At 43.2% G+C, this 25,649-nt stretch overlaps 2 protein-coding genes across 2 annotated transcripts in view; one reads left to right on the top strand and one right to left on the bottom strand.

The window, feature by feature from the left end:
• The window catches only part of SLA (Src like adaptor), a 74,641-nt gene extending 62,884 nt beyond the window's left edge, over window positions 1-11,757 (bottom strand). Inside the window, exon 1 of the mRNA XM_082258719.1 lies at window positions 11,624-11,757. The gene's annotated coding sequence lies outside the window, so the exon portion shown is untranslated. The remainder of the gene's footprint in view (window positions 1-11,623) is intronic.
• Window positions 1-25,649, top strand: part of TG (thyroglobulin) — a gene marked incomplete at its 5' end in the record, with an annotated part of 481,401 nt that overhangs the window by 319,124 nt on the left and 136,628 nt on the right. Inside the window, one exon of the mRNA XM_082259019.1 lies at window positions 11,882-11,956. Coding sequence (XP_082115145.1) covers window positions 11,882-11,956 — 75 coding nt within the window. The remainder of the gene's footprint in view (window positions 1-11,881; window positions 11,957-25,649) is intronic.

Below are 25,649 nucleotides of genomic sequence, written 5' to 3' on the forward strand. Positions count from 1 at the left end.
ATATTGTGGAGAAAAATGAGAGCATCACAGACATAATGTAAGTCTAATAAGTCTTTATTTCTCTCTTTTGGTTGGAGGGGATCGAAGCATTGCATGGGAGGGATGCAGGGGAAAAGAAGTGGGGGGGGGGTTTTGGCAGAGCTCCAATTTTGGAGGAAGAAGTTGACATTTAAAAACAAAGTGTTTCAGGTTTGACAGCACTGGTAATATATTACACTGATCTGCATATACAGTATATCTGTAAAAACATCAGAGAGTCTAGTTTCTTTTTAAAGACTTTCACTTCTGATTCTGAAATACAATCAAGCTATCTCCAAACCAAACCTGTCATTTACTGCAATACAATGTGCTAACTAAAGGGTGCCGAGAGAATGAGCAAGCACCACAGGCATACTGTAAGTCTAATAAATCTTTATTTCACAAGACAAGTTTCATCTACTCCTCATCTGTCAGGGTTAAGGTATTAATGGTAAATGGGGAGATTACTGTACAGGCTGATTATAAAATAAAAAAATAGTATATCACTTTAGGTCTAAACTAACTATTGCCCCAAATGAGACGTATTCTATCTTTTATTTTTTAACTAATTACCCCCTTCATGACCAGGGCATTTTTTTGCTATTCGGCACTGTGCTACTTTAACCACTTGCCGACCGCCGCCCGACTATATACCGCGGCGGTCAGCCCCTCCCAGGCAAAGTGACGTAGCGGTACGTCACTAGCCTGGGAGCGAATAGGGGGCGAGCGCACGCCGGCGGAGGCGCGCTCCCGTCCCCGCTCGTACCCGACGAAGCCGGCGCGTGTGACCGGCGGACCCGATGTACGCCAATCACTCGCGATCGTCGGGTAGAGAGGGAGAAAGGCAGGCGGCTAATGTAAACAAAGCCACCTGTCATTCTCCCCTGTGTAAAAGCACAGATCACTCGGTCCTGCTATGTAGGACCGTTGATCTGTGCTTTTACATCACAAGCCACATCCAATGACAGTTAGAAACACGCCCCTAGGGACACACTTAACCCCTCCCTCTCCAATAAAGTTAACCCCTTCCCTCCCAGTGTCATTTTTACAGTAACAGTGCATATGTATAGCACTGATTACTGTAGTAATGTCACTGGTACCCCCAAAAGTGTCAAAAATGTCAGTCAAGGGTCCGATCTGTCCGCCGCAATGTCGCAGTACCGCAAAAAAAATCGCAGATCGCCGCCATTACGTGTTAAAAAAAAAACAACAAAAATGACAAAAATCTTTCCCTTAGTAAACGCAATAACTTTTGCGCAAACCAATCAGAATACGCTTATTGTTATTTTTTTTTACCAAACATAGGTAGCAGAAAACAAATTGGCCAAAAAAATTAGATTTTTACATTTGGGGGGGGGGGGGGAATTCATATAAAAAAAATTTGAAAAATATTGTTATTTTTGCAAAATTGTGGCTCTTTTTTTGTTTATAGCGCATGATCAAAAAATCGCACAGGTGATCAAATACCACCAAAAGAAAGCTCTGTTTGTGGGGAAAAAAGGACGTCAAATTCATTTAGGTACAGCGTCGCACGACCGCGCAATTGTCCGGTAAAGTCACGCAGTGCCGAATCGCAAAATACCCCCTGGTCAGGAAGGGGGTAAAATTTTCCGGGGCTTAAGTGGTTAACTTACAATTGAGCAGTTATACAAAAAGGGGAGAGCGATATCTGCGCTCAGAATCAAGAAAAAACAAACAAAAAGGAAGACAACAGAGGCAGCCAGCTAAATAAGCAGATTACAATCCCATAAAAAAACAATAATACAATAGAAGCAGTGCCAATGGTAAATGTACATATAAAAATATATGCAAATGAAGGAAAGTCCATAACTATTTAAGTATGAATGCCCCAAGATCCTTATAAAGAGGAAAGGAGGGAGACCAATCCAGATCATCCAGTCACCAGTGTACACAGTGGGAAAAGCACAATATCACCCAGTAGTGACAGCCAAAATTGCTTACCAGAAAGTCTGATCCTCCTGTTACAGAGCGGTCAAACAACACCAGGAAAAAATCAGGATTCACTAAGCATGAAAGAGGATCCCTCTTAATTCCTCCAATCAATAATGACTGCCAAACTCTTGTATAAAGGGACAGTGTAGATGGAAGCAAGCCTGTACCCCTCTGAATCTCCAGCAGGAATGACACCACCTCAGAAGGACAAGAGCAGGCCAATAGTGTAATATGTACAAACAGGCAATTTTATTGTAAAGGTATTGCACTTACATGAAATCAGTTTAAGAAGGTATGCAGAGTAAAACCGCAGTATAGAGAAGCGTGCTACACATCGGAGTGCCCGGTCCGCCTTACGCGTATCGTCATACACTTGACATCATCAGAGGCGCTATGCAGGGATAAGAAAACAGAAAGCATTCCCTCTGTACACAGCACTGTGCTGACTGTCAACACAGGGCCTTGGGCTGTGATTGGACACAGCCAATTAGCAAGTCCCGTCCATGAATCATTGGCTAGGCTGTGCTAACTAAGTTTCCACTAAGTCCAGAACCTGGTAGAAAGCCGCAACGTCCAGGTATACTACTGTGCCTGCCTGTACAAGCCACCCAGCCGCAGTACATGTACTGCGGCTGGTCCCCAAGCGGATAATCAACTGCTAACTGTCATGCTAATGTTCAATTAAAATATGCACATATGCTAGTGATCGACCAATATCATTTTTTTATTACCGATACCGATATTTTGGTCATTGCATATCGGTATCGACCGATATTTTCGGACATTTAAATTGTTTTATTTTTTTTTAACACAGGTACTGTTGTGGAGGGATCTGTGGGTCTAAAAGACCCCCAAACCCCTCCTCTGCACCTAAAAGCATTCAAAACGCCAATTTTGACTGTTTTGAATGCTGTAATTTTTTTTTTATTTGGCGCTGAGTACCCAGAAGTGGTGTCATGACATCACTTCTGGGTTTTTACATGGAAACCCGATCAGAGCCGAATGCGGTTTTGATAGGGTCTTCGGCGGCCGTGCAGGTAGGGAGACCCTGGTGAGCCATGGAAGGCGGCGGGAGGGGGGAGACGTCCCCTCCCGCTCCTTGCAATGACAGCCGAGCGGCTTAACAGCCGCATCGGTTGTTATTACAAGACAGCCGACCGTCGGCTATGGACGCCGGTACCGGGTGATGCCTCTAGCTGCAGGGATCACTCCGGGACAGCACTTTCCCAAAATATCGGCAATATCAGTAACCTCTGGGGCCGATTCCGATATATCGAGGAAAGTGCAGATCGGCCCTCAATATATCGGCTTTGCCAATAATGGGTCGATCCCTAACATATACACAGCTTTTTGGAAGCAAAGACTAGAGGCTCCTTATTTTAAAACAATATCCTTTTCCATTGGTCCCGAGTTCTAAAAGAACATCTTCTTTAGATGTTTTTACAGTAACCTAAACTAGAGAATAAAAACCTTAAAAAAAAAAAAAAAAAAAAATATTCTGCTTTTTTTTTATTATGCTGTTTTATGTGCTACATAGAATGAAAACCACAGTGATAGTGCGGAGGCACGAAAACAGATGTCAGGCAAAAATTATATCTCAAGTGTCAGCTAATTTTTAGCAGCACAAAGCTGGTATTGTTTCTCTGCTCTGAATAACTCGATAAAATCTCATATAAACTTTAAACCTTAATTACATTTAAGTGTGACCATACTGTTACTGATGGTAATATAAAGTATGTCTAAATCAAAGGCAGGCAGCAGGAGAGCTGTCAGCATAGTCAGGAGGGTATGGTGAGAATATATGTGGTCAGGGAACAGCAACTGTGCACGGAATTACATTTTAACCAAAGTAGTAATAATAATCATCAGGATACTTTTTATGACTCCAGCATTATTGCTTCTTCCACAAACAATTACTTTAAAGCAGTGGTTGTCAACATGTGAAATAAAGGGGGCCTCAAATGTGGCCCCTGACAAAACCAAAGGGCTGCACATAATGTTCAATATTCATAATGTGTGGGAGGACGGCCAGAAACTGCAGACCTAATAGAGGAAATGGGGGTCAGAGACTGAGGACAGGATAGATTGTTGGCTGGGGATTTGCTGCAGAAGACAATACGAAACTGGGAACATGATACATGAGGCTAGTAGAGATCAATGCTATTACCATAATCAATGTTCCCACTACAGACCACTGACATCCAAGGGTCGCACATCCTATGCCAAAGGGCTGCAGGTTGGGCTTCAGGGCTTTGAAGGCTTGTTCACATGAGTGGTGCCTTAAAAGGGCCGTAGGTTGGGCTTGAGGGCTTTGAAGGCTTGTTCACATGAGTGGTGCCTTAAAAGGGCCGTAGGTTGGGCTTCAGGGCTTTGAAGGCTTGTTCACATGAGTGGTGCCTTAAATGGGCCGTAGGTTGGGCTTGAGGGCTTTGAAGGCTTGTTCACATGAGTGGTGCCTTAAATGGGCCGTAGGTTGGGCTTCAGGGCTTTGAAGGCTTGTTCACATGAGTGGTGCCTTCAAAGGGCCGTAGGTTGGGCACCAGAGCTTTGAAGGCTTGGTCACAAGAGTGGTGCCTTCAAAGGGCCGTAGGTTGGGCTCCCGGGCTCTAAAGGCTTGTTCAGTTAAGTGGTGCCCTCAAAGGGCCGTAGGTTGGGCACGTGATTCTGCACTTCTGGCGACCCGATCCCGATGTGATTGGACACATCGGGATCGGGTGGATCCGATGGACCTGATGTCTGCCGGGACCCGCCAATCGTTCCTGAGAAAGACAGAACGGCGGTCAGCCTATGTAAACAAGGCAGATCGCTGTTCTGGTAGTAAGGAAGACAGAGATCCTGTGTTTCAGCTAAGCAGGAACACGGATCTCTGTCTTCCCAGAATACAAGCACCTCCCACACAGTTAGAAAGCACTCCCTAGGTACACATTTAACCCTTTGATCACCCCTGTTGTTAACCCCTTCCCTGCCAGTGTCATTAGTACAGTGGCAGTGCATATTTTTTTAGCACTGATCACTGTATTGGTGTCACTGGTCCCCAAAAAAGTGTCACTTAAGCCCCATACACACACGCAGATCGTCGTCATACAAATGTTCGTCTTTTCTCCCCGGGATGTCGGTGTCTGTTGAAAAGTGCAAAGACAGCACAAGGACAGCACAAGAATTTTGTCCGCAGACTTCAGCTGACTGCAGAAGTGATGTCATGTAATGGTTAACTTTCCCTGTGTTTTTTATTTTCTGAGCATGCCCAGTCTTGCAAATCTGCGGTCTGTCGGCTGATTTCTGTACTGACAGGCAAACAATTGTCCGTTCTGGTGTCCGCAGACAAAAATTTTCATGTTTGCAAGAAAGACTCTTGTCCGCGGATTGTGTGCAGACAGCTGTCGGAGGCACCATACTAACACGCATACAATCGGCAGATCTTTCGTCCGCCGACGTTTGTATGACGACGATCTGCGTGTGTGTACGGGGCTTAAGTGTCCGTTTTGTCTGCCGCAATGTCACAGTCCCGTTATAAGTCGCTGATCACCACCATTACTGGTAAAAAAAAAAAAAATAAATACAAATTCCGTGAACACATTCCATAGTTTGTAGACTCTATAACTTTTGTGCAAACCAATCAATATATATGCTTATTGGGGTTCTTTTTACCAAAAATATGGAGCAGAATACATAAACTGATGAAGAAATTTGATTTTTTTTACATTTTTTTATTAGATATGTTTTATAGCAGAAAGTAAAAAATATTGTTTTCTTTTTTTTTTTTTTCAATTGTCACTCTTTTTTTTGTTTATAGTGTAAAAAATAAAAACTGCAGAGGTGATCAAAAACCAAAAGAAAGCTCTATTTGTGGGGAAAAAAAGGACATCAATTTTATTTGGGTACAGCATCGCACGACAGCGCAATTATCAGTTAATGTAACACAGCGTCGAATCGCAAAAAAATGGCCTGGTCACGAAGGGCGGTAAACCTTCCGGAGCTGTAGTGGTTAATAAAACTTCACTTTGGACTCTTTGACCATTGGTGTGGTATTCTTCCAGTATGGTCGGGGGGTTTTTTTGCTTTCTGTATCCCCAGTGAAGATATTCACCCTGAATATTTTTTTCCTGTTGACCATTGCCACTGGGATTGAAAGTGATGTTAAATCCAACATTTTACAGCTCTCACCAAAACAAGAGGTGAGGGGAAATCTTCCAATGGGGAAATCTGTTCTGGTGACAGCTTAAGAAGGGATTTTTCTACACTTTGAAGAAGTTTTCCTCTCACTTCCTGTTTTGTTTCTGGAATGGGAAGTGAAGGGAGATCTCCCTAACTGACAGCAATAAAAAAAAAAACCTGACAGGGGTATTAATAATTCCAGCTGATAAGGCAGTACAGCCAGTCCTGTTGTACTGGGCCTGGCCCTATCAGCTTAACAGGGGGGCCCTGGCACCTTTACACTTAATTTCTGCAAAATAACAAACAGGGCTTTCCAAAGCCCTGTAGAAGCAGAAATCTCAATATTATCAGATGCTTTGAAGGCTAGAGGAGAGATTTTGGGTCTAATAGACCCCAGATCTCTCCATCAAGTGGACAAGTCCTGTCTCATTCTATTACACGTTCAAAGCTGGGACAGGGGTGGGGTCAAGGGCGGGTCAAAAGGATAGGCTGTACGGGGCCCCATGATTTCTAACAGCAGCCCAGCCTACTGTACTGTATCCCCAAAGTAAAAAAAAAAAGTTTTGGCATATTTTAAGCTCAATCCCCCTCTCCCTTCTTCAATATGCACTTAAAGTATCCAAATAACAATTGTTTGAGTTTTGATTGATGCCATCATGCCACGTGGAAACGACAGCCACTCAAAAAAAAAAAAAAACATTCTCTCCAGCAATAAAGATACTTAAAAAAAAAAACTGTCCATCTGTGCTGCCTACTAGTGCCCATCAGTACCATCTATCAGTACCCATAAGTGCTGCAGATCAGTGCAGCCTATCGGTGCAGTCTATCAGTGCCCATCAGTAACATCTATCAGTACCCATTAGTGTTGCATATTAGTGTAGCCTATCAGTGCCCATCAATACCATCTATCAGTACCCATTAGTGCTGCAGATCAGTGCAGCCTATCGGTGCAGTCTATCAGTGCCCATCAGTACCATCTATCAGTATCCATTAGTGTTGCATATTAGTGCAGCATATCAGTGCAGCCCATCAGTGCCCGTCAGTACCATCTATCAGTACCCATTAGTGCTGCAGATCAGTGCAGCCTATCGGTGAAGTCTATCGGTGCAGTCTATCAGTACCCATTAGTGCTGCAGATCAGTGCAGCCTATCGGTGCAGTCTATCAGTGCCCATCAGTAACATCTATCAGTACCCATTAGTGTTGCATATTAGTGCAGCCTATCAGTGCCCATCAATACCATCTATCAGTACCCACTAGTGCTGCAGATCAGTGCAGCCTATCGGTGCAGTCTATCAGTGCCCATCAGTACCATCTATCAGTATCCATTAGTGTTGCATATTAGTGCAGCATATCAGTGCAGCCTATCAGTGCCTGTCAGTACCATCTATCAGTACCCATTAGTGCTGCAGATCAGTGCAGCCTATCGGTGAAATCTATCAGTGTCTATCGGTGCAGTCTATCAGTACCCATTAGTGCTGCAGATCAATGCAGCATATCGGTACAGTCTATCAGTGCCCATCAGTACCGTCTATCAGTACCCATTAGTGCTGCAGATCAGTGCAGCCTATCGGTGCAGTCTATCAGTGCCCATCAGTACCATCTATCAGTACCCATTAGTGTTGCATATCAGTGCAACCTATCAGTGCCATCTATCAGTACCCATTAGTGTTGCATATCAATGCAGTCTATCAGTGCCTATCAGTACCTTCTATCAGCACCCATTAGTGTTGCATATCAGTGCAGCCTATTAGTGCCCATCAGTACCATCTATCAGTACCCATCATTGCAGCCTATCAGTACCCATCAGTACCATCTATCAGTACCCATTAGTGTTGCATATCAGCGCAGCCTATCAGTGCAGCTTATTAGTGCCCATCAGTACCATCTATCAGTACCCATTAGTGCTGCAGATCAGTGCAGTCTATCAGTGCCCATCAGTACCATCTATCAGTACCCATTAGTGTTGCATATCAGTGCAACCTATCAGTGCCATCTATCAGTACCCATTAGTGTTGCATATCAATGCAGTCTATCAGTGCCCATCAGTACCATCTATCAGCACCCATTAGTGTTGCATATCAGTGCAGCCTATTAGTGCCCATCAGTACCATCTATCAGTACCCATCATTGCAGCCTATCAGTACCCATCAGTACCATCTATCAGTACCCATTAGTGTTGCATATCAGCGCAGCCTATCAGTGCAGCTTATTAGTGCCCATCAGTACCATCTATCAGTACCCATTAGTGTTGCATATCAGTGCAGCCTATCAGTGCCCATAAGTGCCGCCTCATCATCAACTTTACATCAATGAAGGAGAAAAATTACTTATTTTTTTAGAACAGATACTAAAAAAAAGCGGTTGTTTTTTTCAACGTTTTCTGTATTTTTTCATTTGTTTAGCAAAAAAATAAAAAACGAAGCGGTGATTAAATACCACCAAAGGAAAGCTCTATCTGTCTAAAAAAAAAATGCTAAAAATGTATTTTGGGTACAGTGTTGCATGACCACGCAATTGTCATTGAAGGTGCGATAGCGCTGAAAGCTGAGATTTGACCTGGGCAGGAAAGGGTATAAGTGCCCTGTAGGCAAGTGGTTAAAAATATTGTATACACTGAGGCATTATTGCCAAACATACAGGAAAAAATATATTTTTTTACGAGCTTAGTTAATAAAGTAGAGTTGTGTTCTTTCATGCATGTGCAAGAAAAAATGTAATTGGGCTTACCCTGTATATGACTGAGTAGGCAGGGCTCATTCACATCACAACATACCGAGTAATGCACTATGCATGCATTTTTTTTGCCTTCCTCTGGATCAACTACGGGTATAGGATTGTGTATATGGGATTGTATGGTTGGGTTTTCATTACTGTTTTTTTTTTTTTTTTTTTTTTTGGTTGAGCCAGATGGACTTGTGTCTCTTTTCAACCTGACTAACTATGTAAATATGTAATACATTGTATCTGTGCATTGCAATTTATTCTCAATTGCATCCCAACACAAATCTACAGCACATCCTAACTGACTGCATTGCACATATGTGAATGTTCTGTGCATCACGTTGCATACATGAATCAATGCGCACACATTAGTGTCAACAAGCACAGATTCACCTTATTTACTAAGCCACAGAACATTTACTTTATGAAGTCTCCACTCCTTTAGCAAGTCAACCCAATTCTCTAATTTTTGAAGTATCCATTATTTTACTGGAAATGTTCAAATTTTGCTTGATTCCATGAGGATCAGTTCACAGTTGTCTATTAATAATGAAATATTATGACCGATTGAGTCTAGAGGTCCCATATGGCGACAAGCCAAATTTGAACATTATTCCCTAAAAATTTTAAGACCCTGCCTGTGCCCAATAGAACAAAATTTATATTAGTTTTAGTTTGTATCTTTATAGTGCTTTTTTTCTTTGGTACTCAAACTGCGTTGGAGGTAAGGCAGTCATCTTGCCATGGATCTTCAAAATAGTGTCCCAGTTATTAATATATATTATTATTATATATTAATATATATTTAGAATATTTATTATTATATAATATATTAAGACCCCGCTCACACCTGGACGCCTGACAGGTCGCCGTAGGTCGCCTGCCGTAGAGAAGCTGTGGACCCGTTCTAATAGGAGTGACACAAGTCGCTCCGACTTAGAAAAAGGGTCCGGAGCTTCTTTGGGGCGACCCGGAGCGACCTGCATTGACTTCAATGATATGAAGTCTGTCCCGGCCGCTCCGAGGTCGCGGTGCGAGCTGTGAGGTCGCCCCGGCAAGTCAGATCGCACCAGTGTGAACAGGGTCTAAATCACATCACAGCAGAGAATTGCAACGTGTGATTTTAATAAACTTTTGGATGCTATTTTGAAGACCCGCGGAGTGCTGGCGATATTAGCTTTAACCTTGTGTCCTGCTACAGCCATTTTCAGGAATGCGTGTAATGGCAATATTTTACAAGGTAGCCATCTTGGGTGGCACTCAATTGAACCAAGTAAATTACCAGCATGTCTACAAAACAAACGTTGCTTACAAAGTTGATTGTTTTCCTGCTCTGGTTTAGAATGTCTATGTAGCCAAATTGTGTAAAGGCAGAGTTGCCCTTTAAATGACCGAAACACTATGGGGGATATGATATCAATGTACAAATACTGTACTGGTGATGACCCTAGCGTAAGGAATGGAAAAGGACCTGGGGATACTGGTAGACAATAGGCTTGGCAGTGGCATGCAATGCCAAGCCACTGCAAGCAAAGCCAACAGAATACTGGGATGTATAAAAAAGGGGATTCACTCCAGAAATAAAGAGATTATTCTACCACTATACAAGACTCTGGTCCGGCCACATCTGGAGTATGCTGTCCAGTTCTGGGCACCGGTCCTCAGGAAGGATGTGCTGGAACTGGAGAAAGTCCAGAGAAGGGCAACAAAAATAATTAGGGGAATGGAGGACATCAGCTATGAGGAAAGACTACAAGCACTGAACCTTTTCTCTCTGGAGAAGAGACGATTGAGGGGGGATATGATATCAATGTACAAATACTGTACTGGCGACCCTAGCATAAGGAACAAACTTTTCAGAGAAAGGGAATACAATAAGACACGTGGCCAATCACTAAAACTAGAGGAAAAATGGTTTAATCATAAAATACGTAAGGGGTTCTTTACTGTCAAAGCAGTAAGGATGTGGAATTCTCTTCCACAAGCAGTGGTATCAGCAGGGAGCATCGATAGTTTTAAAAAAACTATTAGATGGACACCTTAAAGACCACAACATACAGGGGTATACAATGTACAGTTAGCAGAAAACACACACACACATCATAGGCTGAACTGGATGGACTGATGTCTTTTTTCAACCTCACAAACTATGTAACTATGTGTAATTATGGGTAAGGGCTTCTTTACGCTTGGTGCGTTGAGCTGCGTTGATCAATGCAATGCAAGGACACAAAGAAGGCAATTGCTGACTATGTGCTCCGTTCATACCACACTAGGGCATTGAGGAAAAAAGGAAAAATGTACGCATGTTGAATTTTTTTGAACCGCAATGTGCAAAAATGAACATCAATGCTCATCAGTTTAATGTGCCTATAAAAAGTACAAAAAAGTTAGTATTTTGACCTGTGGTCTATCCTATACGGGCTTTTTAAAAATGCAGTAAAATATATTAAAAATGAATGCCGATGTGCGTTAACGTGTCTCATGCGCATGCGTTTTTTTGTGCGTTGTAGGGTGAATGAGCCCTTAAAAATGGGCAATAAGGCAAAGAGTAATGCGACAACCGATCAGAATTGATCTGTGATAGACCAGTAAACTGCTCCTTAGTTGCTCTGGGTTGCACGTCAACTTTTTGACTTGTGAATTACAAATTTTTTAAATAAAACAATATAAAAAAAAATAAAAAAAACAAAATTTGCGATATCAATTTGATCCTCAATAATTCTCCCGGCTTTAGAGGATCGGTCTAGTGTAGCTAATGAAATGTGACTGACCTGAGAAGATTTCATGGTAGCAAATGCCGGGGCTCAGCGCGATGTTGATCTGTCAATCTTCAGCTGGTCGACTAACAGAGAGGCACCTTCAGTTCAACTGTTATGAAAGTCACACACTCCGGCAAGAACGTCAGTTGCAAAACAGGCCACAGACTTCCTCTGTCTCTACAAAGAACGTTTCTAGCTCTTACGGAGAAGTCAAGTTCCTGTTTAATGAGACATTCGATAGTTCTGTTCTGCAAAACATTTCTTCAGCAGAACCTTGAAAGTTCGGTTTACCTTGTTGCCCAGATCTGCAGGTTTGCGTACCAGTGCAGCAAGTTTCCAATGAAAGTATGTAGTTAATAATAAAAAAAAATAAAAAATAGATGAACCTACAAACGTAAACACTACTTCTTTTTCCATACGCTGCCCAACAGTGAGCACCATATGCAAATTTTGGCAAGGTGGATCTTAGGCATCCTATGATGCAATGCTAGTAGACCTCTGTTGGTTGGTGAAGGATACGCATTGCATTGTGGTTTGCTGGACTGAGTGAAGTTCCAGAGCTCTTACTTACAAGTCAAAAATTGCATATGGCGAGCGCTACTTCTTTTTTCATTTGCGGCCCAACAGTGAGCACCATATGCAAATTTTGGCAAGGTGGATCTTAGGCAACCTATGTTGCAATGCAAGTACACCTCTGTTGGTTGGTGAAGGATACGCATTGCATTTGGTTTGCTGGATTGAGTGAAGTTCCAGAGCTCTTACTTGGCTGCAAGTCAAAAATTGCATATGGCGAGTGCTACTTCTTTTTTCATTTGCGGCCCAACAGTGAGCACCATATGCAAATTTTGGCAAGATGGATCTTAGGCATCCTATGTTGCAATGCAAGTAGACCTCAGTTGGTTGGTGAAGGATACGCATTGCATTGAGGTTTGCTGGATTGAGTGAAGTTCCAGAGCTCTTACTTACAAGTCAAAAATTGCATATGGCGAGCGCTACTTCTTTTTTCATTTGCGGCCCAACAGTGAGCACCATATGCAAATTTTGGCAAGATGGATCTTAGGCAACCTATGTTGCAATGCAAGTACACCTCTGTTGGTTGGTGAAGGATACGCATTGCATTTGGTTTGCTGGATTGAGTGAAGTTCCAGAGCTCTTACTTGGCTGCAAGTCAAAAATTGCATATGGCGAGTGCTACTTCTTTTTTCATTTGCGGCCCAACAGTGAGCACCATATGCAAATTTTGGCAAGATGGATATTATCCTATGTTGCAATGCAAGTACACCTCTGTTGGTTGGTAAAGGATACGCATTGCATTGTGGTTTGCTGGACTGAGTGAAGTTCCAAAGCTCTTACTTGGCTGCAAGTCAAAAATTGCATATGGCGAGCGCTACTTCTTTTTTCATTCGCGGCCCAACAGTGAGTGCTATATACAAATTTTGGGAAGGCAGATCTCTGGCATTGTATGGCATTGGTTGTTGAAGGATATGCATTGCTTTGTGTCATGGTGGATGGGGTGAAGTTCCAGAGCTCTTACTTGGCTGCAAGTCAAAAATTGCATATGGCGTGCGCTACTTCTTTTTTCATTCGCAGCCCAACAGTGAGTGCTATATGCAAATTTTGGGAAGGCAGATCTCTGGCATTGTATGGCATTGGTTGCTGAAGGATATTTATTGCTTTGTGTCATGCTGGATGGGGCGAAGTCCCAGAGCTCTTACTTGACTGCAAGTCGAAAATTGCATATGGCGAGCGCTACTTCTTTTTTCATTCGTGGCCCAACAGTGAGTGCTATATGCAAATTTTGGGAAGGCAGATCTCTGCCATTTTATGTTGCAATACATGTATACCTCTATTGGTTGCTGAAGGATATGCATTGCTTTGTGTCATACTGGGTGGTGTGAAGTCCCAGAGCTCTGATTTGACCGCAAATTAAAAAATGCATAGGGTTAACACTACTTCTTTTTTCATTCACTGCCCAATAGTGAGTGCTATATACAAATTTTGGGAAGGCAGATCTCTGGCATTGGTTGCTGAAGGATATGGATTGCTTTGTGCCATGCTGGATGGGGTGAAGTTCAAGAGCTCTGACTTGATTACAAGTTAAAAAATGCATAGGGTTAACACTACTTCTATTTCCATTTGCAGCCCAGTAGTGAGCGCTATATGCAAATTTTGGCAAAATGGATCTCAGGCATGCTATGTTTTCAATGAATATATACCTCTGTTAGTTTCCGAGTGTTTCGCACTGCATTGTAGCCTGCTGGATGGGGTGAAGTCCCAGAGTTTTGACCTGGCTTAAAGTAAAAATTTGCATATGGCAAACGCTACTTTTCTTTTATCAACTAACCGTGAGTGCCATATGCAAATTTTGGCAAGGCGGATCTCTGGTATGGCTGGGGTGAAGTCTCAGATTTCTGACTTGGCTTCAAGGCAAATAATTGCAGGAGGTAAACGTTACTTATTTTTCCATTCGCAGACCAACAGCGCCATATGCAAATTTTGGCGAGGCGCATCCTATCCTGGTTACGGAAGGTTTCGCATTGCTTGCTGGATGGGGTAATGTCTGAGAGCCCTGAGTTTGGGATTTGCATATGGTGCTCACCTGGGTGCAGGGGAATCTGCAGTGTCAATGAGTGAATAGGCAGTGTAACAGCAAGATTTGTGGAGTGATAAAGTATTGGAGCCAGAGGGACAGGATAACAGCTAGGCAATTATTTTTAAAAACCCAAAAATTCTGTGCTTATTATTACTACTACAGTTCAATGCAGTAGGAATAGAGAAGGGCCCTGCTCATGGAGCTTACAGTCTAAAGGGAGGATAAACACAAAAACCTACCCCCAATGTGTGAAAATGTGTTATAAATCACAACTTCACATTAAATAAAATGTAAACAGAAAGCTGCCAACATAAATACCCACATACAGATATTAACCACGTTACACCCATGCTATAGCTGAAAGAAGGCTACAGCGCGGACCTAAAATGCAGGGAGGATGCTGGGGGAGCAGTCCGTGATCAGCCAGACAGGTGATCACGTGATGTAAACAGAAGGCGGTCATCTGCTTTTTTTTCAGTGCCGATCACCGGCTTCTGTAAGAGGGACATCGGTCCGGCACTGTCCCCACCAGTGCTGCTAACCAGTGCCACCTACCAGTGCCCATCGGGGCCACCTACCAATGCCCATCAGTACTGCCCATTAGTGCTGACAATCAGTGCCCATCAGTGCCATCTATCAGTGCTGCCTATCAGTGCCACCTACCAGTGTCTATCCGTGCAACCTATCAGCGCCCATTAGTGCCATATATCAGTGCTGCCTATCAGGGTCACCTATCAGTGCCACCTCTCAGTGCCCATCAGTGCCACCTATCTATGCCCACCAGTGCTGCCCCATTAGGGCTCATCAGTGCCACATATCTGTGCCCATCAGTGCCACCTATCAATGCCACCTATCAGGGCTCATCAGTGCAGCCTATCAGTGTCCATCAGTGCAGCCTCATCAGCGCACATCAATGAAGGAGAAAAAATTCCTGTTTGGACAATTTTATAACAAACTATGAAAACTTTTTTTGTCTTTTCTTGCTTGTTTAGCAAAAAAAATAAAAAACCCAGAGGTGATTAAATACCACCAAAAGAAAGCTCTATTTGTGTGAAAAAAAAAAAAACATACAAATTTAATATGGGCATAGTGTAGTATTTCCGCGCAATTGTCATTCAAAGTGTGTTGGCACTGAAAGCTGAAAATTAGCCTGGGCAGGAAGGGGGTATATGTGCCCAGTAAGCAAGTGGTTAATAATAATCTAAAACCGTACATGTAAAGTGCTAATTATTATTTTTAGAAGGAGGTTAAGCAGTGGCAGCTCTTGTGTTCTCTTATGACAGATACACAATAATAAAGCATGCCGGGATTTCAATGCACCTTCTCTAGTTTGGCGCCTTTCCCATGGCCCTTTAATACTTTTAGAAACAGCTTCCAATGCTTTAAAGGCAAACTATATCTTTTTTTTATTTTGATTTCCATATTTTTTTTTTTTTTATTGAAAGATGTTTCAGAGAAAAACAGGCAAGGAATACAGAACTCAAAACTAGCATTACAATTAAAATAACAGGCATGTTTTTGTTCTTGATTTTTTTGAAACTTTATCACATACAATATACATTGTAGGATCCCCCTGGGGAAGGAAAGATTTATTAAGTTCTGTAAATATTTTATACAATAATGAGTGACGTGATGGAATGTGAAGCTTATTTATGTGGGAGATTGGGATTTAATGTGAGGTGATTGATAAATGGAAAAATAACAACATATGCTAAGAATGGGGGCTATAATAAAATCTAGAGCAAACATTTGCTAAAATTGGAGAGGAGGAATGAAAGAGAGAGAGAAGGGGAAGAAACCAATCCAGCAAGGAAAGAGGGGTGGAACATGATGGTATAGTAACGAGGGGATGATGGGAAGGAGGGAATGGCATGTGGTGAATAGGTAGGGTGGCAGGAGGGAAAAGATAAAACATGGGTATCAGCAGGGCCGGTGCTTCCACTAGGCAAACTAGGCAGCCGCCTAGGGCGCATTGCCACCTAGGGGCGCAGCCAGGAGTCGGCACTCTCTCTCCATCATGAATGATTATTGTGAGCTGAGAGGGGAGGAAGGGGAGGTGGTAGGGGAGGAAGAAGGGACAGAGAAAGATGCCAGATTATCTCTTTCAAAAATAAATATTCATATCTCAATGCATTGTACCTTCTCGCTTTATCTACCACTAACACTCCTCAGTAGTAGGCAGAGGCAAACAATGTCACAGGATTTAGGAGAACTCTAATGAGCCTATATAACAGTATCAAAGCTCGGGCTGGCTATGGGCAGTGGCAGAACTATCAGGCCCTGGCTTTCCACCACTGTTGGAGGGGCCCCAAGAGGCAGGAATGGAGCCCACCAGAGTTCTGCCTGCATGATGATCCTCTTCAGCTGGAGCTGAATGGTCTTAACCCCGGGCAGGAAGTGACTCTCTGCACTGAGCTGGTAGGCATCCGTTCATTTCTCTGGGTTGGTATTAAGCAGGGAGCGGAGGAGAGCTGAACCTGAGCCGGAGCTCGGCACTGGAGGGCGGAACCTTTACTGGGGCAGAAGCAACGAGGCAACGGAATGGTCTGAGGAGGTTGCTGATGAAGGATGTGCGGAGCTCTGTGACTGCTGCTTTTCCCTCCACCAGGAGCCGGTTGGAGCTGTGGTGAGCACTGTGGTCCAGGAGAGGAGCGTCCTGGGAGAAGGAATCAGCAGGATCATGGTGAAGGAGGGCAGAGTGGGGGCCACTCTCTTCATACCGCCCAGTTAGTGTCCCCAGAACAGGGGATCGGGGTCCCTGGGTGTTACATGGAGCATCCCTGGTATGAAAGGGAATCGGGGTCACCAGGTGTGCCATGGGGAATCAGAGTCACCAGGTGTGACATGGAGGATAGGGGTCACCGGGTGTAATAGGAGTTCGGGGTCACCAGGTGTGCCATGGGGGATTTGGGTCCCCAAGTGTGACAAGGAGGAACATCAGGGTCCCCAGGTGTGACATGACATGGAGGAATATCAGGGTCCCCAACTGTGACATGGAAAAACATCAGGGTCTGACATAGAGGAACATTGGGGTCACTGAGTATGACAGCATGACATGGAGGAACATCAGGGTCAGTGGGTATGACGGCATGACATGGAGGAATATTGGGGTCCAAGGGTGTGACATGGAAAAACATCAAAGTCCCTGGGTGTGACACAGAGGGACATTAGGGTCCCCGGGTGTGACATGGAGTAATATGGGGGGGTCACTGGGTATGAAAGCATAACATGGAGGAACCATCAGATCAGGGTCACTGGGTATGACATAGAGGAGTTTCTAACCCTTCCCTTTTTTTTTGGGGGGGGCGCAAGTAGCTGGTCTTGCCTAGGGCGTAAAATAGTCTAGCACAGGCCCTGGGTATCAGGAGGAAGCAAAAGTAGGTGAGGGGACCAAACTGGTGGCTTAGAAGACTCACCTTCCCTGGAAACCTTGTCTCTTCACCAGGAGCAACATATTGTAGTCTATAGGCAAGATAGAGTAAAAGTAGGCTAGTTGATAGATGGGGATGTTAACGTCTGTTTGAATTTGTGAGAGTTCTGGATTTCAATACAACACGCCTAGATATGGATGTACTTAGTCGAGACTGTCTTGGGCAACATAAATAAGATCTTCCATACCATGTATCTGTTCAATTCTAAACCATTCTTGTCTTGTCATCTACAGTTATTGTCAATGTCTTGGGGACCTTGTTGTCATCTACAGTTTAGGAATGCACATTTGAGTGGGACTGAATAAATATATTGTGAGTTATTTGGCGTATTGGGTTGGGTCAGGACATGGGTGATGTAAATTAATTCAGACTGTTGTAGCTACAATGGTGTAGTTATATTGGTCATAGATTGGTGCATATCTGAAATAGAAGGTCATTGCCAGTAAATAGAAAAGCCTGAACCAATGTCTTGTTCGCATCGCTAACATTTGTGTGTTAGTAGGTGATATTTTTGGAGGACAAATAGAGTGTAATATCATCTGGCCTGAATTTAATATCTGTTTTCTTGGTTTAAGACATTCACAAAGCACTTTTGGGTCATTGTATTTATTTGTTCCCAGTCGTCCACTGAATGAGAAAGGCCGACATTCTCTTTCCCAAGCTTTACAAGCTGCATCGGCATTTGAATGTGATATTAAGGAATAGAAATTGGAGATAAGATTTTTGTGGTGTGTTACTATGGCAAGGTTTCTCATAGAGGGTGAAGGTTCTGCTAAAAGCACCAAGGTGAATGGGGGAAGTGAGAAAATGCCTAATTTGTAAGAACAACTTGACTTTTTCCAGTACGTCATTTAGTACCCAATTCTCAAGAATTTTGTCTTTTTGTGAAAAATGCCTCAGTTATGGACATCCTACGATTTAGCCAGAAATGAAAAAAAATGGCATTTATACCTGAAATAAGGGAGTTGTTGTATTTTTTAGAAGTCGTTGGGCCCAACGGTGTTTTAAATGGCAGATTTCCTACAAACTATAGGCACATGTTTTAAGATAGCACTGGTCAGTGGTTGGTGCAAAATGTCTGGAGCCAGGTGTGCTAGGCAGCCATGAAAGTCAATACATTGTGTGTGTGTGTGTGTGTGTGTGTGTACTGTATATACACTATATTGCGAAAAGCATTGGGACACCTGCCATTACACGTGCATGAACGTTTATGACACCCTAGTCTTAGTCCATGGAATTCAATATTGAGTTGGCCCACCCTTTGCAGCTATACCAGCTTTAACTCTTCTGGGAAGGCTGTCCACAAAGTTTAGGAGTGTTTCTATGGGAATTTTTGACCATTCTTCCAGAATCGCATTTATGAGGCCAGGCACTGATGTGGAGGAGAAGACCTGGCTCGCAGTCTCCGCTCTAATTCATCTCAATGGTTCTATTGGGTGGAGGTCAGGACTCTGTGCAGGTCAGTCAAGTTCCTCCACCCCTAACCCACTTATCCATATCTTTATGGATCTTGCTTTGTGCTCTGGTCCAAATCATTTGGTGGATGGAGGATTATGGTGTAGGGGTTAGGCTTGGCCCCTTAGGTCCAGTGAAGGGAACTCTTAAAGCGTCAGCATACCAAGACATTTTGAACAATTTCATGTTCCCAACTTTGTGAGAACAGTTTGGGGATGACCCCTTCCTGTTCCAACATAACTGCGCACCAGTGCACAAAGCAAGGTCCATAAAGACATTGATGAGCGAGTTTGGGCCTGCACGGAGTCCTGACCTCAACCCATAAAGCACCTTTGGAATGAACCATAGCGGAGACAACAAGCCAGGCCTTCATGTCCAACATCAGTGCTTGACCTCACAAATGCGCTTCTGTAAGAATAGTGAAACATTCCCATAGACACACTCCTAAACCTTGTGGACAGCTTTCTCAGGAGAGTTGAAGCTGTTATAGCTGCAAAGGGTGGGCCAACTCCATATTGAACACGATGGACTAAGATTGGGATGCCATTAAAGTTCATGTGTGTGTAAAGGCAGCGTCCCAATACTTTTGGTTATATATTGTGTATATATACACACACACAATATAGTGTGTGTGTGTATGTATGTATGTATGTATGTATGTATGTATGTATGTATGTATATATATATATATATATATATATATATATATATATATATATACAGTGGGTACGGAAAGTATTCAGACCCCCTTAAATTTTTCACTCTTTGTTATATTGCAGCCATTTGCTAAAATCATTTAGGTTCATTCTTCTTCCTCATGAATGTTCACATAGCACTGCATACTGACAGAAAAACACAGAATTGTTGACATTGTTGCAGATTTATTAAAAAAGAAAAACTGAAATATCACATGGTCCTAAGTATTCAGACCCTTTGCTCAGTATTTAGTAGAAGCCCCCTTTTGATCTAATACAGCCAGGAGTCTTTTTGGGAAAGATGCGACAAGTCTTTCACACCTGGATTTGGGGATCCTCTGCCATTCCTCCTTGCAGATCCTCTCCAGTTCTGTCAGGTTGGATGGTAAACGTTGGTGGACAGCCATTTTTAGGTCTCTCCAGAGATGCTCAATTGGGTTTAAGTCAGGGCTCTGGCTGGGCCATTCAAGAACAGTCACGGAGTTGTTGTGAAGCCACTCCTTCGTTATTTTAGCTGTGTGCTTAGGGTCATTGTCTTGTTTGAAGGTGAACCTTCGGCCCAGTCTGAGGTCCAGAGCACTCTGGAGAAGGTTTTTGTCCAGGATATCCCTGTACTTGGCCGCATTCATCTTTCCCTCGATTGCAACCAGTCGTCCTATCCCTGCAGCTGAAAAACACCCCCACAGCATGATGCTGCCACCACCATGCTTCACTGTTGGGACTGTATTGGACAGGTGATGAGCAGTGCCTGGTTTTCTCCACACATACCGCTTAGAATTAAGGCCAAAAAGTTCTATTTTGGTCTCATCAGACCAGAGAATCTTATTTCTCACCATCTTGGAGTCCTTCAGGTGTTTTTTAGCAAACTCCATGCGGGCTTTCATGTGTCTTACACTGAGGAGAGGCTTCCGTCGGGCCACTCTGCCATAAAGCCCCGACTGGTGGAGGGCTGCAGTGATGGTTGACTTTCTACAACTTTCTCCCATCTCCTGACTGCATCTCTGGAGCTCAGCCACAGTGATCTTTGGGTTCTTCTTTACCTCTCTCACCAAGGCTCTTCTCCCCCGATAGCTCAGTTTGGCCGGACGGCCAGCTCTAGGAAGGGTTCTGGTCGTCCCAAACGTCTTCCATTTGAGGATTATGGAGGCCACTGTGCTCTTAGGAACCTTAAGTGCAGCAGAAATCTTTTTGTAACCTTGGCCAGATCTGTGCCTTGCCACAATTCTGTCTCTGAGCTCTTCAGGCAGTTCCTTTGACCTCATGATTCTCATTTGCTCTGACATGCATTGTGATCTGGAAGGTCTTATATAGACAGGTGTGTGGCTTTCCTAATCAAGTCCAATCAGTATAATCAAACACAGCTGGACTCAAATGAAGGTGTAGAACCATCTCAAGGATGATCAGAAGAAATGGAAAGCACCTGAGTTAAATATATGAGTGTCACAGCAAAGGGTCTGAATACTTAGGACCATGTGATATTTCAGTTTTTCTTTTTTAATAAATCTGCAACAATGTCAACAAATCTGTGTTTTTCTGTCAGTATGGGGTGCTATGTGTACATTCATGAGGAAGAAGAATGAACTTAAATGATTTTAGCAAATGGCTGCAATATAACAAAGAGTGAACAATTTAAGGGGGTCTGAATACTTTCCGTACCCACTGTATACACACCCCCACACACACACAATATAGACTATACATGTATTAAATGCTTCAAAGACTTCTCTGAGCATTATCTCTTTTCTATAAAGAAAAAGCACAGCACCGGCTGTGTACTTTCAGGCTCCTTCTCCCTGGCTAAAAGCTTTCTAAAGAGCTCCCTGAATTAAATTACTCCTCTCATTCATTTATTTATTATTCATTCATTTGAGTACATTGCAGCTTGAGCAATTGAGTCCTGTAAACAACAAGCATCTTCCCAAAAGAAGATTAAAGGAGATTGCACTGGTGATGGTGGTTGCTACAACCACAGTGGGTCCAAGCACTCATGACTTTCTTAGGCGAGGTTCACTCCTGTGCACTTTTTAGTGCGTTTTCAGAAGCACAGGAATGCTCAGTAAATTATTTAACATGATTTCGTATGGATCCTGTTTACATCTATGCAGTTTTCTGCAGTGTATTTTTTGGAAGAGTTGCAGGTACTTTTTTTCACGCAAGAAGGTATATTTTTGGGTCCATATACTTCAATGGAAGCACATAAAAATGCACAAGAAATGCATGAAAAGCACACGCACGGGTGTGAACCTAGCCTTAGGAAGCATTGACAGCAATAAGCTGTCATATATAGAAGCGGTAGAAATTCCACTTTTCTATATGATGCTTGGCTCCCTCTGAACAGGGATGTATGGGCAGCAGTTGAACGCCTGAACAGCCAGAGAATCAAACCTTCAGAACAGTCCTACTTCTAATGATCTCCAATTGATCACTGTATCTTTTAATTGGTGGGGGTCAACAGGAGGAGCCACTGAGAGCTGCAGAGGACCATAGAGAGGTCTGCTGTATTTTATATGTGCATTGGAGTGCCCATCATGATAGAATTTACATTTATTTTGGAGAAAGAAGTGTGAGTCTCCATGGTGGAGGAGACTATAGTTTGGAACTCTGACTAACATTCTGTCAAAGAGTTTGCGCTAAAGGGTTATAAAAGGTCTGTTTGTGGTTCATTCCCTCCAAATCCAGCTTGTAACTGAATATTTGAGTGGACTGATCCTTTAATAGATTAACTTAGAGCAGCCTTACTCAACCGTTTTAACATGAAACCTTCAAATAACTTTCAGGTCTGATGGAACCTCTTTTAATAATTATTATATCTACAGCTCACAATACACTAGCATAAACAGTAAATTGAGAAATAGGAAAAAGAAGAAAATCACATATGGCGGCAGTGCCCAAAAGTTCAGAGGTTTTGGGTTTGGGGTCTATGTCCTCATCTGCAATGTAACCTTAATCTCAAAAAATCCCCTGAAGAGGCGCTTTTGGGGGTTACTCCCCACAACACCCCAAGGGGATAAAAAGAATGATTTATTCTCTTATATGTTTCCCGAAATCTTTCTGGCCTATGGAATAGCTGTAGCCAGGGCCGGCCCTACCATGGGTCCCACTGGGTTCATTGGACCCAGGCAGCATTTGGAGAGGGGCAGCAAATTGACTCACAAGATTTTTTTTTCAGCAGTTTTGTGTGTCACCAGTTTGCGGTGTATTACAGGCGGCATTTCTCCATCTCATACTACCCGTAGTGCAAACTGATGACTATGAGGAGGCGGAGTGTCTCCTCCAGGGAACGTCCCTCACATGATGGTGGTGTGCGCAATGACATCACACATCAGCTCAATCCATGTAACGCAGGGAAGGCTGGATCATCTAGGGCGGTGGCAGACACAGGAGTGATAGGAGGACTGAGGACAAGACTGGGTGTTTGTTGGACTGGTCCAGTGGTGCGTAATGGAAGAAGATAACAGTATACAGTATATAATATTTTCTAAATGTTATATTTATATAAAATAATGGATGTGGGGGGCCTTTTCTTGGGTGTGATTTTTTTTTTTTTTTTTTGTGGGGGGGGGGGGGGCAGCATTTTATTCTTCGACCCAGGCAGCACAATGTCTTGGGCCAGCCTTGGCTGTGGCTAGGAGCTGGAAAAAGTCAGTGATCCCTTTGGACCTGGTCAAAAACTAACTGAACTGGATCATGGTCAATGCTAGGTTGTCTAGCATTGTGGATAACTCACAGACCAAATCTGAAGCTCTTTGGCACCTATTGATTTGTTATATCACCAACAATTGGGCACTATTCCTCCCACTGACACCAACCATGGGGCACTATTCCTCCCCCCTACTACCAAAGATGGGGCATGATTTACTCCTACTGGTCACAGTACGGCCCCCCTTAATTCTGAATGACAATAATGTGGCCCTTCATTTATTTATACCATTCACAAATGGTATGGTATAACCATACCATTTGTGTCATGAAACGCGTCAACCTTTTACCTGTCCCATGTCTCACCAGTCTTATCTTTGATGCCTGTGATGAAGAATAAAACGACTCCTTTTTGATTTAAATTTTCGGAGTGCGGTCACCTTTTTTCTGTTTGATTATAGCTTCCTGACGGTCTGGCTGCAGTCTGTTTTCCGATGAGTGCCCATTCAGCAGCTCGGGGCGGGAGAGTGTGCCGGGATGGCGCGAAGCTCCGGGCTTAAGCAGCCATCTTGGGAGACTCCGCGCATGCGCCTCCCCCATTGCCATCTTCTTTCGTTTTCATACTTGCTGAACTAATGTACATTCACTTATACTGGACGAATTGCTATGCAAATTTTTTTTTTTCTATAATAAAACATTCCCTTACACTTGATAACAATGATTATTTGACCCAAAACTAACCAGTCCTTGGTCAGCGCTAGTCAGCCCTCAATTATTTTTTTATTTTATTTATTTCTAAAGGGGAACGATTTTTTTTTATTCCTTTCTAAACATAGCTAACTGCCCACAGATTCTGCGTACGTGTCACTGCAATCAGCATTGCCTTTTTCAAGAGAAACATTTGCAAATGGTGATGTGTTTTATCACACGACTTTCATAATAATTTATAGAACAACCCATTCTTCTCTGTTTACAGTAATTTTCAGCGGCCAGCGGCAGCTGGTGAGAGGAGGGTTCCATGAAAAGAAAAAAAAAGAAAAACATTAAGCATATGTAGCGCTACCTGCATAGAAGCCACTGGATAGGATGGGTCCTCTGTTCTTTGCCTTGATCTTCTCAAGAACCTCAGGCCCTCTGACACACCAGGTTGAGTGTACAAGCATACAATATCACAGGAATTCACTGAAAGTTATACTTAGTATCCAATAGTGATGCTATATGAAGGAAAACAGGCACCAAACTAGGTAGCAAATCAAACCTAATATATTGTCACCCAATATGGTTGGTAACTAGGCAAGCATGAAATGGATGGAAGAGAAAAGGAGGTGCAAACACCTAGTGTGTTACCCTTGGACACCTTTAAAAAATTTATGAAAATGCCAAAAACATACTCACAGACATGAAGAGCAAAAATTGCATGGAATGAGTCCACCACATGTGGAAATGAACATGTCCCTGTATTTGGACAGCTGACGTGTTTCAGGAGGCACGCTCTCTTCCTCCACGCTCCAAGCATAAAATTAATAATTGAGCACACAGTAATTAACAATAAGGACTAGGCATAAAATGACATCTGTCATCCAGATCAACACAAACAACATCAAGGCCACCTCAAGTTCTGCAGTGAGCAGTAGAATAGTTTAATCTACCGAATGCTAGAACTATACTGGCAGAGCCCATTTATGGTGGTGATGATAGTACTAGACCAACTGGGTATACACTGTCCAAAAGAATAGGAGACTGATAGCGGCCGGGGCAGGAGAACAAAGGAGGCTTGCTCAATAACTATTATGAGAGGGGAAGTCCTTTGAGATTATCTTCTGCCGGCTATCGCTGGGGCCTTTTAAGAGCGTTGGTACACTTAATGACAGTTCCAGTTACCTACATGCAGTAAAGGTCCAATATAATCCCAGCACAGTTGCAAATTATGTGGTTCAGATGTGGTAAAGGTTAGGTAAAATGCAGTATAGGGCTGCTATAGGTGTAGTGGTCTAGGTTTGCTATAGAGTGTGGTATAGAGTGCAGTATGGATTGGGCACACTTTGTGTCCTGCTATCAGTGGCTTAGTTCCTGCTAGCAGAATCAGCAATGGGTAAATAGCCCTCTCACTTGTTTCTGGGGTACTGCGATGACCTCGCTGTAGAAGGGGCCCCCCAACTGCTCTCCCTTTAGGTGCAGGGGCAGTGGTCAGGGGTGTACATATTCTGTGGCTGGAATGCTTTGCA

This window comes from Pelophylax lessonae, assembly GCF_965119305.1.
Source record: "Pelophylax lessonae genome assembly, chromosome: 5".
NCBI classification, from domain to species: Eukaryota; Metazoa; Chordata; class Amphibia; order Anura; family Ranidae; genus Pelophylax; species Pelophylax lessonae.